The sequence below is a fragment of the Dama dama genome, chromosome 6, assembly GCF_033118175.1.
Source record: "Dama dama isolate Ldn47 chromosome 6, ASM3311817v1, whole genome shotgun sequence".
Classification (NCBI taxonomy): Eukaryota; Metazoa; Chordata; class Mammalia; order Artiodactyla; family Cervidae; genus Dama; species Dama dama.
In genome coordinates, this window is record NC_083686.1 from 12996971 (window position 1) to 13010692 (window position 13722).

At 46.0% G+C, this 13722-nt stretch overlaps 1 protein-coding gene across 1 annotated transcript in view; it reads left to right on the forward strand.

Annotated features, from left to right (window-relative positions):
• The window catches only part of STK32B (serine/threonine kinase 32B), a 277362-nt gene that overhangs the window by 11465 nt on the left and 252175 nt on the right, over window positions 1-13722 (forward strand). Inside the window, exon 2 of the mRNA XM_061145161.1 lies at window positions 12341-12492. Coding sequence (XP_061001144.1) covers window positions 12374-12492 — 119 coding nt within the window. The 5' untranslated portion in view covers window positions 12341-12373. The remainder of the gene's footprint in view (window positions 1-12340; window positions 12493-13722) is intronic.

Here is a 13722-nt window from a genome sequence, read left to right on the forward strand (position 1 = left end):
CTGTCTCTCTCAGCTTCCTCTTGCCATCCTTCACAGCACATCTTACTTAGAGGTGGTCTTCAGATTGCTCCTCTGCCTCAGCCATCAGACTGTGAGATTCTTGAAAAGTTAGGGTTGGTCCTAGTCACCTGCCAGTCCCATCAGCAGCTGGCTCAGTGCCCAGCAGGTGGGGAAGGCTCAATAAATGCTGCCTAGAGCATGTATAAGTGAGAGAGAGAAAGAAGAGGGAAGGCTCCAGTCTACATAGCAGCCAGTGATATGATAAAGCATGAATTGGGTCGAATGGTTCAGGGGCTTCCCTGCCATTCAGAATGCACGCCAACCTCTTTATGCCAGCCTGCAAGGCCCTGCAATCTGGCTTATGTCTATTTCACTGACACTCCTCTCTGCCCCTCCATCTTCCTGCTCATTCCTTACAGCCCTTCTTCTCATCTGAACATGCTGAACTTGTTTCTAACTCAGAACCTTATACTTGCTAGGTCCACCACCTTGATCACCTTCCCCTAGAACTCTGCAAAGGTCACTCACATCCCGTACAGAATCCTGCTCAAATGTCCCCTCCCTGAATACCCACCTCACTTGACCCCACCCCAAGCATTTCGTATCCATGTGCCCTTTCAGGTCCTGTTTTCTTCAATGCACCCCCATTACCTATAAGCCCATTAAATGCTTGTGCATTTATCCTTGTGGTTATTGGTCTTATGCGTGAGAACATAAGCTCTGTGAGGGCAGCAATGTTTCCTCATTGTTCACAATTTGATCCGCAGTACCTACTGAGTGCAACTATATGTATGTAAAGTATAATACATACACACACATATATATGGAGTTTATGTATATAATGCATGTATACATGTGCATATATATACTCACTGAGCAGTATATAGATACATGTACAAATGCATTAAGCAAAATACATATATGAGCACGCATTTATGAATATGCATGTATTCATACCTAGGAAGCAGTGTACATAGACACGTGTATATGTGTATAGCATATACATGTGTATGTATATGCATATATATATACACAAGTATATATATAAATGTGTATATATATATAAATGTATAGTATATATAAACACATATCTATATCTGTATATACATATCCTTCTAAGCAGCATATATATCTATACATCTATATACATACACATTAAGTAGTATATACTCATGTGCATTTGTGTATGTATAGTCACATATACATATACCCAGACTTCCCCAGTGGCTCAGTGGTAAAGAATCCGTCTGCAATGCCAGAGACTTGCAAGAGACACAGGTTCAATCCCTAGGTTAGGAACATCTCCTGGAGTAGAAAATGGCGACCTACTCCAGTATTCTTGCATGGAAAATCCCATGGACAGAGGAGCCTGGCGGGCTACAGTCTTTGGGGTCACAGAAGAATTGGACATGACTGAACAACTAAACAAAACATATACCCAGCATTCACATAGAGTGTATAGATACATACACACACTCATATATGTATATGTATGCCTACAAAGCAGTACAATATAGATATATCTACATACATGTGTATATATATATATATACACATATATGCATACACATACACACTAAGCAGTGTGTATATTTATATTCACATACAATATTTATTTACATATACAATGTGTGTATGATGCATATGACATATATGCTACATAATTAAATGAATGAATATTATATAAATGAGTGAAAACCTTGATAATTAACAAATTAACTGATAAGAGTTAGTTGACCGGTTTATACTGACTGCTTCTGGGTTAGGGTCCTGAGGAGAATTTCTGCATCTCCCTTGCAAACTCTCTCCTTGCAAACTCTCATTTTTCACAAAGGCCCTTCTCTCTCCACGCTCACTCTCCCCGCCTCACAAGTTCCTCCTGGTCCCTTGGAAGGTGGAGCCAGTGGACGTTTTCCTTCTGCTCCAGCAGAGAAAGTCCAGGCTGGAGTACTCTGCTCAGAGTCAACTTGGAAGTCAACAGGGCTTAATTATTTTGAAGGGAAGGAGGAAGATACCTTTGGGAGAACTTTCTGAGAAGTTCACTTCAAAAGTGTCTTTCTTGGATTAGCAAGTGGGCTCTGCGCTTAGAGAGTCATAGGGTTGAAGCAAAATAAACAGAGAGTTAATTAAAATTCATGGAATAGCCAGAGGCAGTCTGCACATAAAACAGCAGAAAGTGGAATAGTTATATGATAATAGCTTTTTATGTCCCTCAAAGGCAGATTCTGGATAAAACTGAGCAGGAGTTGCACAGATGATAATTCCAGACTCCACGCTATCTTATTATGCAATGACGATCATTTCCACACACAAGCATATTATTAGCTGTCTCGTTCCACACTCCCGACTTTTACATCTGCATGTGAATTCATAGTGTGAAAAACTATTTGATTAATAGCAGACTAACCAATTTACTGCCCAGACTGCAACAAATCAATTTCGCAATTTTGAGAGATTTGGTCTTATATATCTGTTTTATCAGTTTGAATGTTCAGAAACATTTGACTGATCAGCTTATTTTTTTCCCTTAAAAATGTACACCATTTTGGAATCGTTTTCATCTTTTAAGTTGCTGGGCCTCTAGGATAGGAGTAGGGGTGGAAAGGACAGCAGGATTTTGAGTCAGACAGTAAACATTTCTGCCAACTATTCTGTCCCAGTGTTTGTCTGGGTAGTTGTGAGGGTGTGGCAAGCAAGATGAATGAGGTCCCTGATGCCACTGAGTTGACAGTTTAGTAGGGAAGATAAATACACTACGAGTATATAAACATGATTTCAATGATGATAATTGCTTTGCAGAAAATGTATAATGTGATGACCCGGGAGGGTAGGACAGCTTTCCTTGGAGGAGAGGGCAACAGAGAAGGCCTCTCTGAGATGGAGACAGTTAAGGCAAGACCTCACTGCTAAGAAGGAAGCAGACCATGTGGAGATTCAGGGGGAAGAACCTCACAGACAAAGCGGGTAGGAGATGCAAAGGTCCTGTGGTAGAGCCAGAGTTAGTGATGGGGCCGTGGTGGCAGATATGTGTAAGATGCCCAGCCAACATCGCATCCTGCTGTAAGTGGGGGCCTGGTGCATATGTTTGCTCTTTTCGGGACATTGCAGGAGTTCATCAGTTTATAGCACAATGGTTAGACAGTTTCACCTCCAAGCCTGAAGGAGCTGAGTTGGAATTCGGGTCAAGCCGGGGACTCTGGGCAAGATGTCTAACTTCTCCGTGTCTCTGAAGTGAGCTGTTATTCTTATGGAAGAATCAGTTTTAGAATTCTTTAACATGATGCTTTTACTGACACCATTTATCGTTCACGCAGGCATCTTTGATAAGGGGTGGAATCCATTTCTTTTTGAGTGAACTATTTATTCCTTTCATGGGCTTCCCTGGTGGCCCACATGAGAAAGAACCTGCCTGCAATGCAGGAGAATCTGGGTTTGATCCCTGAGTTGGGAAGATCCCTGGAGGAGGGCATGGCAACCCACTCCAATATTCTTGCCCGGAGAATCCCATGGACAGAGGAGCCTGGCCGGCTATAGTCTATCGTGTTGCAAAGAGTCAGGGCTGAGCGACTAACACTCACACACACTTATTCCTTTCATATTAATTAGTCTGTGTTTGGCTTGAGGCTTGGCTTGGCTTGGAGGAATTTGTTGGCTTCCATGGATTGCTTTATTAAGAGCTAAATATCAGAGGAAATGCAGGCTCACTCGCGAATGGCTTTCGAGCTTGGCCAGAGCAAATGATCCATTACTGACCAGTTTATTAATAACAGACGTCATTACTCATTTGCATTTCCCATTTTCCCCCAGTGATGTCTCAGTCCATCTTCTGGATGAGCTTCCTGAGGACTTTTTCTGTCTATAAACTGGTTTCAACCTTGATTCATCCTAGAGAATACATTTCCAGTATAAGGGGGTTAGAAGTAACAGGGCTGGTCCTGGGCCCTTGTCCCCATGACTCCTTTTGGCATTTCCTAACAAAGCAGTGTGCCTTATGACTCCTGAGGGAAACTGTGTGCGTAAGCAGTGGCAATAAATTATTTATAAAACACTCTTGGAATTACCTCCACGCTCCTCTCTACCCTGTTGTTAAAAAAAGTTCCTCTCCTCCCCAAATGCCATGTCCTCCATGTTGTATGTTTGTATGTTATTTCCTTTATTCATTCATTCACAATTGTATAGCTGGGATCCACTTTTTAAACCCGTCTGTATCTCCCCAGTGTCCTCAGGACAAAAGCCAACCTTATTGGCCTGCTTGTGCTGATGTGACAAAATTCCATAGCCTGGGTGCTTAAGCCACAGAAGTGGTTGTCTTGCAGTTCTGGAGGCCAGGACACCAGCCCAATTGGATCAGGGCCTGCCCTGACCATTTATTAAAATGACCCCATTTTAATTTAATTACCTCTTTAAAGGCCGTATCTCCAAATGCCTCACATTCTGAGGTACTGGGGGTTAGGGCTTCACCATGCAAAGCTGGGGAAACAGAATTCAACCTGCAACACCAGCCTTTAAAACATGCCATGCAAGGCCATCTGTCTTCTGCTCCTCACATTTGTTGCCTTGGTTTTCACCACGGTCTGTCTCCATGATGTCTGCCGTGCAGTGTCTCAGGTGAACAGGAGGGAGCATCACCTGATACAGATCAGAGCTCACATGTGAAGGGGCCATGGGGTGGGTGCACTGTTTCTTAGCATCCCAAGGAGAGGCCACCTCGGCTTATAGTGGAGCTGGACACGCCATGGGTCTGTGCCCCAGACAAGGGATGCCTCTCCATTCTGCCGTCTCTTTTTCTGCTGACTGGGGACAAATACTTTAGAATCAAGTACCAAGCCGTTCGAGCTTACTGTGCTTACATTTTAGTGGACTATGGGGAAAAACCAGATGCCCAGCCCTGGTGGCCTCAGTGGCTGCCCCCCCAGGCCCAGGAGAAGTTGAAATTAGGTGGTGACTTGTGATTCTGGCTGATTCATTGCCATATGTATTAGTCAATGTTCTCCAGAAAGACAGAGCTAATAAGAGGTGTACAGAGAGAGATAGAGATAGAATTATTTAAGTAATTAACTCACATGATGATGGAGGCTGGCAAGTCCAAAATCTGCAGGATAGGCTGTCAGGCGAGAGATGCAGGAAGTTGCTGATATTGCTGTTCAAGCTTAAAGGCCATCTGCTGCAGAACTCTCTCTGTTTGAGGAAGGTCAGTCTTTTGTTCTATTGAGGTCTTCAACTGATTGGATGAGGCCCACCCACATTATGGAGAGCAATCTGCTTTACTCAAAGTCCACTTGTTTAAATTCATCACAAATTAATTTTATCTAAAAGCAGCTGGTGGTAAAGAACCTGCCTGTCAATGTAGGAGGTGCTGGAGATGTGAATTCGGTCCCTGGGTTGGGAAGATGCCCTGGAGGAGGGCATGGCAACCCACTCCAGTATTCTTGCCTGGAGAATCCCATGGACAGAGGACCCTGGCAGATTACAGTCCATAGGGTTTCAGAGAGTTGGACGTGACTGGAGTGACTTAGCAGTCATGCACGCAGAAGCACCTACACACACAGAATCCTGTTTGACCATATACCTGGTCATGGCATCATGACCCAGCCAGCCTGACACATAGAATTCACCATCACATCAAACAATTGTGAACTTGTTCCTGGGCTCCTTGGTGGGCCACTTCTGCACATCTCTTCAGCTTTCTCTGTTCTTACCTTCATTTCGTGTATGAATAATGACCATAATCACAATGGCGGTGGTGGTGGTTTAGTCGCTGAGTTGTGTCCAACTCTTGCAATCCCATGGACTGTAGCCTGCCAGACTCCTCTGTCCATGGGATTTTCCATTCAAGAGTACTGGAATGGGTAGCCATTTCCTTCTCCCACAATCGCAATAATAATCAATAATTTAGTAAGTACTTATCACATAACCCTCAAAATCACCCACCAAGATAGGTACACTCTTACCCCCATTTTACAGATGAGGAAGTTGAGAGCACTACTAACATACATGTTCCATCTCTCTGTGTTTGCAGAGGGACTGTGCCTTCTCCTAGCAATGCACTTCTTTCCACCTCCTCCCACACTTCCATCATCATGAAGCCAACCCTTGTTGATTGAGAAACAAGGAATGTTCAAATGCAGCCTCTTCCAGAATGCCTTCTCCTAATCACATGTCCTGGTTAGGACCCCTCTTTTCAGGTCCCTTAGCCCCATGTGCTCACCTGTCTCATAGCACTGCTCTTTCTGAAGTAGTAATTATCCATTCCTCCAACTAGCTAGCCAGCCAGCCACAGAGGTCACCTAGTTGTGCTAGGCACTGTTCAAGTCACTAAGGAGGGAGCAGTGAATAAAAGAGAGAAAAAGCCCTGTTACCATGGGATTTACACCATAGCAAGGGAAACAGACAAAAGGAAAACAAACCAAGAAGCATGTTTGGTGATGGGAGCTGGCCAGGATGATGGAGGAAACGAGGAGGGAGGACAGGGACTGAGGAGGGATTGGTTCATTCACAGATAGAGGTCAGGAATGGCTTTTGGGATGAGGTGACTCATGGGCAGAGCCTGAAGGCGGTGAGGAACCAAGACTGTATATATGGGGAAAAGCATGGTAGACAGGAATGGCACAGAGGCCAGGGTAAGAAGCGAGCTGGGAGGAGAGTAACAGGTAGAAGTAAAGGGGAGCTGGGGCCATGCCATATGGGGCCCAGTGACCTGAAGTGAGGTACTTTGTCTTCACTCTGAGTACTGTTTGTTTATCCCATCAAATCTTGAGTTCTTAGAGCCATGTCATATCTTCATGGTTAGCACAGTGCCAGGACCATGGCAGGCATTTATCAAATGTATATGGACTGAAATACTCATCCAAATGAGTATTTTCACAAAGCTAACTTTTGATCACTTTAATGAGGCTCTGTTGATCACAGCCCACATGGACTTTCTGTGCCATGAAAAATCATCGTATAGTTTGTATATCAGACGAGGATGTTCTCAGGAGTGAGAAATAGAAAATCTGCTCTTAGAGTGGCTTCAACAAAGAGGGTTTATTTTCTCATACAACAAGAGATTTGAAGGTAGGTGGCACCATGGTGACAGTTTCAGTATCTCTGAGACTCTTGTAGCCTCATGATCACAAGTGGCTGCTGCAGCTCCAGATGTTACATATGTGCTCAAGGTAGAAAGAATAAAAGTGGTGCAGAGGAGAAAATTGGAACCATCTGTAGCCATTCCCTTTTATGCAGAAAGCTCAAGGTAGAAAGGAGGATAAAAGTGGGGAAGAGGAGAAAATTGGAACCATCTGTAGCTATTCCCTTTTATGCAGAAAGCAAAAACAGAAGTCAAAAACCAAAAACCAAACTTGAAAGTCAGAAACAGTCTAATATCTCACTGGTCAGAACTATGGCTACTTCTGGCTGCAAGTGAGTATTTAATAGATCACACTGCCTCCTTGAGGAAAATTGTCCTATTATAAAGGAAGAAGGGAGATGATGCAGTTAGGTAGTTAACAATCATTGTCTGCCAAAGACAATCTTCTTGTCAGATAAGGATATTTGAACAATGGTGCCGAGCGTGACCACTCCCCTTTAGTGACCTTATTTAAGCCTGATTTTTTTCACTTTTCCCCAATTTAGCTTCCCCCCCACCCAGATTCTTGCTCCTGCAAGCATAACCAGTGTCTTTAAATGAATCAACAGGATTTTCTAAGTGCACTCAAGCTGAGGATGGGGTGGGCAGCACAGCAAAGGTCAACTGAGTCATGTAAGAAGGAGTATCCAGGCTGGTCCACGGAAGGGCAGTGCCAGCTTTTGCACCTGCACAGTCCTGGGTTCCCAGCACAGCTCTGGTTTCTCTGATTCTGGGGTCATCTGTTTTCCCAGAGCCAGGGTTGCCTCAGCTGAAGAGTGGGGTTCGCAGTCCTGACCATCAAGGTCACTGAGGATGCAGCCAGACAAGGACTTTCCTGAAGAATCCAGCAAAGTGATTCTCAGCTGGCCTGCATGTCAGATTCCCCTGGGAGTCTTTTTACAAAATACACCATCCCTGGACCCTCGCAGACCTCTGGGGGTGCTGCAGACTGAGGTCATCAGTGCTGTGAATGAGCAGTCCGCTGGGGACTACTGGATGCTGGTGTGATGGAGACTCTCAACACCCATCGGTCCCCCTTCTCTGCCAAACTGGGATCAGTTCCCAGACTTCTGACGCACAGTATGCTGGCTGCATGCCTTTCTTATGGCAAATCGCCTGAAATCCATGCTCACTAGCATTTATTTATTTGCCCCAATAATTTGTAATTAATAAATGATAAATCAATTCCTAACTGAATTAGACTAATGAGGGTTGTTAACTGCCAGTCAGCAGCTGGAGTGGTTCTGGCCAAACTGCATGTAGTCTGCCTCATTAATTGTGGTTTCTGGTGGAAGGGGATCTGTGCTGCCCTGCTGAGGAGTGCTGGGGCCAACTGGGGCCCACCTCCTCTGTTTGGAAGTTTCCCAGGATCCGAGCAGAGCGGACTGTTGGTGAGGAGGGCTGACGTTCCCTCTGGAACACCTGTCCTGAGGCCAGGAGGCTGAGATGCTCAACCCCTCCTGTGTCAACCTCCCCTCCTTATCTGGTACCCAGAGTCAGACATCCAAGCCCCATGCAGCTCATGAGCTCTGCTTTGAAAGCTTGAATTCGAATCCCATTTTGAAGAGTCTCCCCTAGGTCCTGAGCTGTCTCTGAGCTGCAGTGAGTGTCAACTTCCCCCCTTACCCCGGGAGGTGAGAGCCATCTCTTGGCACCTTCGCCCACCATCAGTCATACCAATGAGAGCTGGGGACAGGGTAGGGGGGACAGGGGGTCTTTCTCTCACATGGGTGTTGCCTGGACCCCATGGAATCACAGCTTCAGCTTTTCAAGATGATGTGGTTGACTGGACTTCAGGGCTCCTAGCCCTGGCAGAGGTCATGTCTGCTCCACACCTTTTCTGAGAAGACAAATGGAGAGTGACAGAGATGGGAAACCCTGATTAGTAGAATGATCTGCCCACCATGTGTCTGCCTGCAGATGTGGGTCTCAGGGCTGTAGAAGGGTCTCAGATCCCTGCGAATCTGGGCCCCACAGGGCTTTTGTATAGCACACCTTTGCCTCCTGTGGTTTTAAGTTAGCTGGTAAAATCTGTGGGCCTTCAACCTCATGCCGCTAAAGACCCTCTTGATGAAAGTGAAAGAGGAGAATGAAAAAGCTGACTTGAAACTCAACATTTAAAAAGCTAAGATCATAATATCCAGCCCCATCACTTCATGGCAAATAGATGGGGAAACAATGGAAACAGTGACAGATTTCCTTTTTTTGGGCTCCAAAATCACTGTGGATGGTGACTGCAGCCATGAAATTAAAAGACGCTTGCTCCTTGGAAGGAAAACCTAGACAAACCTACGTAGTGTATTAAAAAGCAGAGGCATCATTTTGCCAACAAAAGGGCATATAGTCAAAGCTATGGTTTTTCCAGCAGTCGTGTATAGATGTGAGAGTTGGACCATAAAGAAGGCTGAGTGCTGAAGAATAGATGCTTTTGAACTGTGGTGTTGGAAAAGACTCTTGAGAGTCCCTTGGACTTCGAGGAGATCCAACCAGTCCATCCTAAAGGAAACCAACCCTGAATATTCATTGGAAGGACTGATGATAAAGCTGAAGCTCCAATACTTTGGCCACCTGATGTGAAGAGCTGATTCACTGGAAAAAGACTCAGCTGCTGGGAAAGAGTGAAGGCAGGAGGAGAAGGGGGTGACGAGAAGATGAGATGTTTGGATGGTATCACCGACTCTACAGACATGAGTTTGAACAAACTCAAGGAGATAACGAAGGCCAGGGAAGCCTGGCGTGCTGCAGGGGTCACAAAGAGTCAGACATGCCCGAGCAACTGAACAGCAGCAACTTCATGCCACTGATTGTACTGCCTGGAAAAACACCCATTTGGAGGTTTCATGAAATGTGCTCTTTAAGACATTAAGATTCGGGTGACATTTATCATCCCCCCGATGCAGCCAGGCTCTCCCACATCCTCAGTCTCATGTAGTTTCATCCCAGTGGGGCAGGGTGGGCTTTGGTAACTCAGTTCAACAGATGCTGAGACAGAAGCTCAGAAAGGCAGCAAGAACCAAAGTGGGAATCGGAATTCAGGCTTCTCCCCATCATCTTTTTTGTTTGTTTTAACGGGATCTGCTAGGTCTTTGTTGCTGAGTAGGCTTTTCCCTAGTTGCAGTGAGTTGGGGTTACTCTGGTTGTGGTGCACATGCTTCTCATTGCAGAGGCTTCTCTTGTTGCGGAGCACCAGCTCTGGAGTGTAGGGGCTTCAGTTGTTGCAGTTCCTGGGCTCTAGGGCACAGGCTCAGTAGTTGTGGCACACAGACTTAGTTGCTCCTTGGCATGTGGGATCTTCCTGAACCAAGGATCAAACCCAGATCTCCTGCATTGGCAGATGGATTCTATACCACCAGGAAAAGACCTTTTCCCACCGTCTTGTATCTGCCTCAGATTCACAGCCCGTTGTGGCTGAAAGGGTCCCGAGTTCCAATAGAAGAGCAACTTGGGCTTCCTGGAGAAAACCCTGAATTCCCAGGCCACCAACCACATCCCTGGTGTGGTCTATCACAGCCCTGTTTCCTGGGAGGAGCATCGTTGGTGAAGAGCACCGGCTAGAGGGGCAGAGAGCCTGAGTTTGAGTCCCAAGGTGTGAAGAAGGTCTAAAACCTTTCTGTGTGTCTCTTCCGTTATCTGTCAAGTGAGGGTGATAAGAGTAATTACTGTCCTGAGTTGAATAGTGTCACCCCCACCCCATATGTACATGATGTAGCTGCTAGCAAGGGCTTCCCTTGTAGCTCAGTCAGTAAAGAATCTGCCTGCAGTGCAGGAGACCCCGGTTCGATCCCTGGGTTGGGAAGATCCCCTGGAGAAGGAAATGGCAACCCATGGAAAATCTCATGGACAGAGGAGCCTGGTGCGCTGCAGTCCATGGGGTCGCAAAGAGTTGGGCACGACTGACCAACTAACACTTACTGACTTACTTAGCTGCTAGCAAGGGGCATCCAGGGTTGGTAACAACCTTCAGAAATTAGAAGAGGCCGAGCAAGATTTTCTCTGAGAGCCTGCAGAGGGTGCGGCCCTGCCAGCACTTTAATTTGGAGCTTCTGGCCTCCAGAACTGTGAGATGGTAAATGTCTCCTGTGTTGAGGCCCCCAGTCTGTGGGCCTTTGATGTGGCAACCTAGGGAAAGGAAGGCAAAACCCCGTCAGGATGTTGGGAACATGGTACCTGTTCTTCCTGCTAATTTTTTCCAGTGACACTGTACTCCTTGCTGGGTGTCCTAAGGCTCCGTGTCCTCCTTTATATCTTTCCTTTTCCTTGAAAGTCTCTTCTTTTGACTTTGCCATCTTGCCAGCCTTTCATGACTCCCCTCTGGCATTAGCGCCTCCAGACAGCCTTCTCTGACAGCAGGTCACCCCCTCCCACCACAGCCCCTTGTGAGTTAGGGAGTTGCTCAAAAGTCAGACTGTTGTGGATTTGACTCTGAGAAGCTTGTTGAACTCTAATTAGCACACTCAGCTGCAGTTTCCTTGCAGTTGAAGGAGGTTGTGCTATTTAGTCACTAAGCTGTGTCTGACTCTTTGCGACCCCTTGGACTGTAGCCCACCAGGCTCCTCTGTCCATGGGATTCTCCAGGCAAGAATTCTGGAGTGGGCTGCCATGTCCTACTCCAGGGGAGGGCTTCCCTGATAGTTCAGTTGGTAAAGAATTTGCCTGCCATGCAGGAGACCCCGGTTTGATTCCTGGGTTGGGAAGATCCATTGGAGAAGGGATAGGCTACCCACACCAGTATTCTTGGGCTTCCCTTGTGGCTCAGCTGGTAAAGAATCCACCTGCAATGCAGGAGACTGGGGTTCGATCCCTGAGTTGGGAAGATCCCGTGGAGAAGGGAAAGGCTCCCCACTCCAGTATTCTAGCCTGGAGAATTCCATGGACTGTATAGTCCATGGGATCTCAAAGAGTCAGACAGGACTGAATGACTTTCAGTTTCACTCCAGGGGACCTTTCCAGATCAGGGATCAAGCCCATGTCTCCTGCACTGGCGGGCAGATTCTTTGCCACTGAGTCACCAAGGAATCCCTATATGGACAGTGTGAATACCTGATCAGCAGGTGAACCTGTTCCAGCTCTTCCATGGTGCCAATGTGGAGGGACTGTGGCATAGCCAGCGCTGCTCCCGCACCAGGATTTCAGAACCGGGCCTTGAACCCAGGAGTGGGGAGGCAGGGAGGGGCTGCCCTTTTTGTTTCTTTGAAGTGTCGGTCTGAACGTTCTCCCCTCTGACTCACTCAGGTGTGCATCGTGCAGAAGCGAGACACCAAGAAAATGTACGCGATGAAGTACATGAACAAGCAGAAGTGCATCGAGAGGGACGAGGTGCGGAACGTCTTCCGGGAACTCCAGATCATGCAGGGCCTGGAGCATCCTTTCCTGGTCAACCTTTGGTGAGTGAGTCCCTCCAGGGCTGCTGTGAATGCCTCACGGTGCAGCCAAATGCAAGCACGGCTCTGCCGCAGGAATCCCGCATTGTTCAGAGAGGAAATGGAATTTTCTGGGTTCAGATGTTCTTTTGAATATTTCGCTGAGTGTGCTTTCCAGTGACTATTGTGTAGAGTACATTTTCTGATGAAATCATTAAGCACATGCTTAATTTTCATTCTATTCTCTTACCTGGTGAATCAGAATTGAAATTGATTTGGAAGGGAAGGTTGTATGTTTGAGAACACAGGTAAAATGTTTTAAGAGGATGCCAAGTGGGAGTCTTCTAAGGGAATTTATCGAAAATCACCCCCATGATGTTGATGGCAAGAAGGACTTCTGGGAGCTGATGTTTTACTCCACTCTGGATGGCTGCCTGGTGATTCTGACTTCTGAATCTGGCCCACAGGGCCCAGTTCCATCCATGTTCTGAAACGCTCTCCATCGCGCTGCTGGCTTTTGTCTCTGCTTTGTGTCCTGGATTTGCCACTTTGCCGGTGGTTTCCCTGCCTCTGTGCCTTTGCCTGTGAAGTCTCCTCTTTCTGAGATTTCCACCTCCCCGTCTTCCCAGCTTCCTCCTACCAAATGCCTCGGATGGGCATTTCTGTGGGGAAATGTCATATATTAGAGGCTGGTAACAAGTGTGTGTCTGTCATATCTCCAGCCACACAAGTACTTCAGTTATTTGGGGGAAATAAAACCGCTTCATGTTTTCATTGTTACGCAAGAGAATTTTTGTAATTTTTTTTTAATGAGGGTACATTTGGTTTATTAACACTATATTGGTTTCATGTGCGCCACCTTATATTTCTGTATCCACTCCAGTGTGCTCATCACCAAAAATTGAACGTCCATTCGTCACCATACAGTTGATCCCCTTTGATTTCACACTCCCGACCCTGCCCCTTTCCCTCTGATAATCACTCTGTTCTCAGCGTGTATGTGTTTGTTTTTGATTATCTGGTTTGTTCATGTATTTTTTGTTTGTTTTTTATATGCCATATGTGAGTAAAATCATATAGTGTTTGTCTTTCTCCATCTGATCTATTTCTCTTACCATAATACCCTCAAAGTCCATCCATGTTGTTGCAAATGGCAAAATTTCATCTGTATTTTTATGGCAGAGTAGTAATCAGTTATATATATATATATGTGTGTGTGTGTGTGTGTGTGTGTGTGTGTGTATGTATATATAT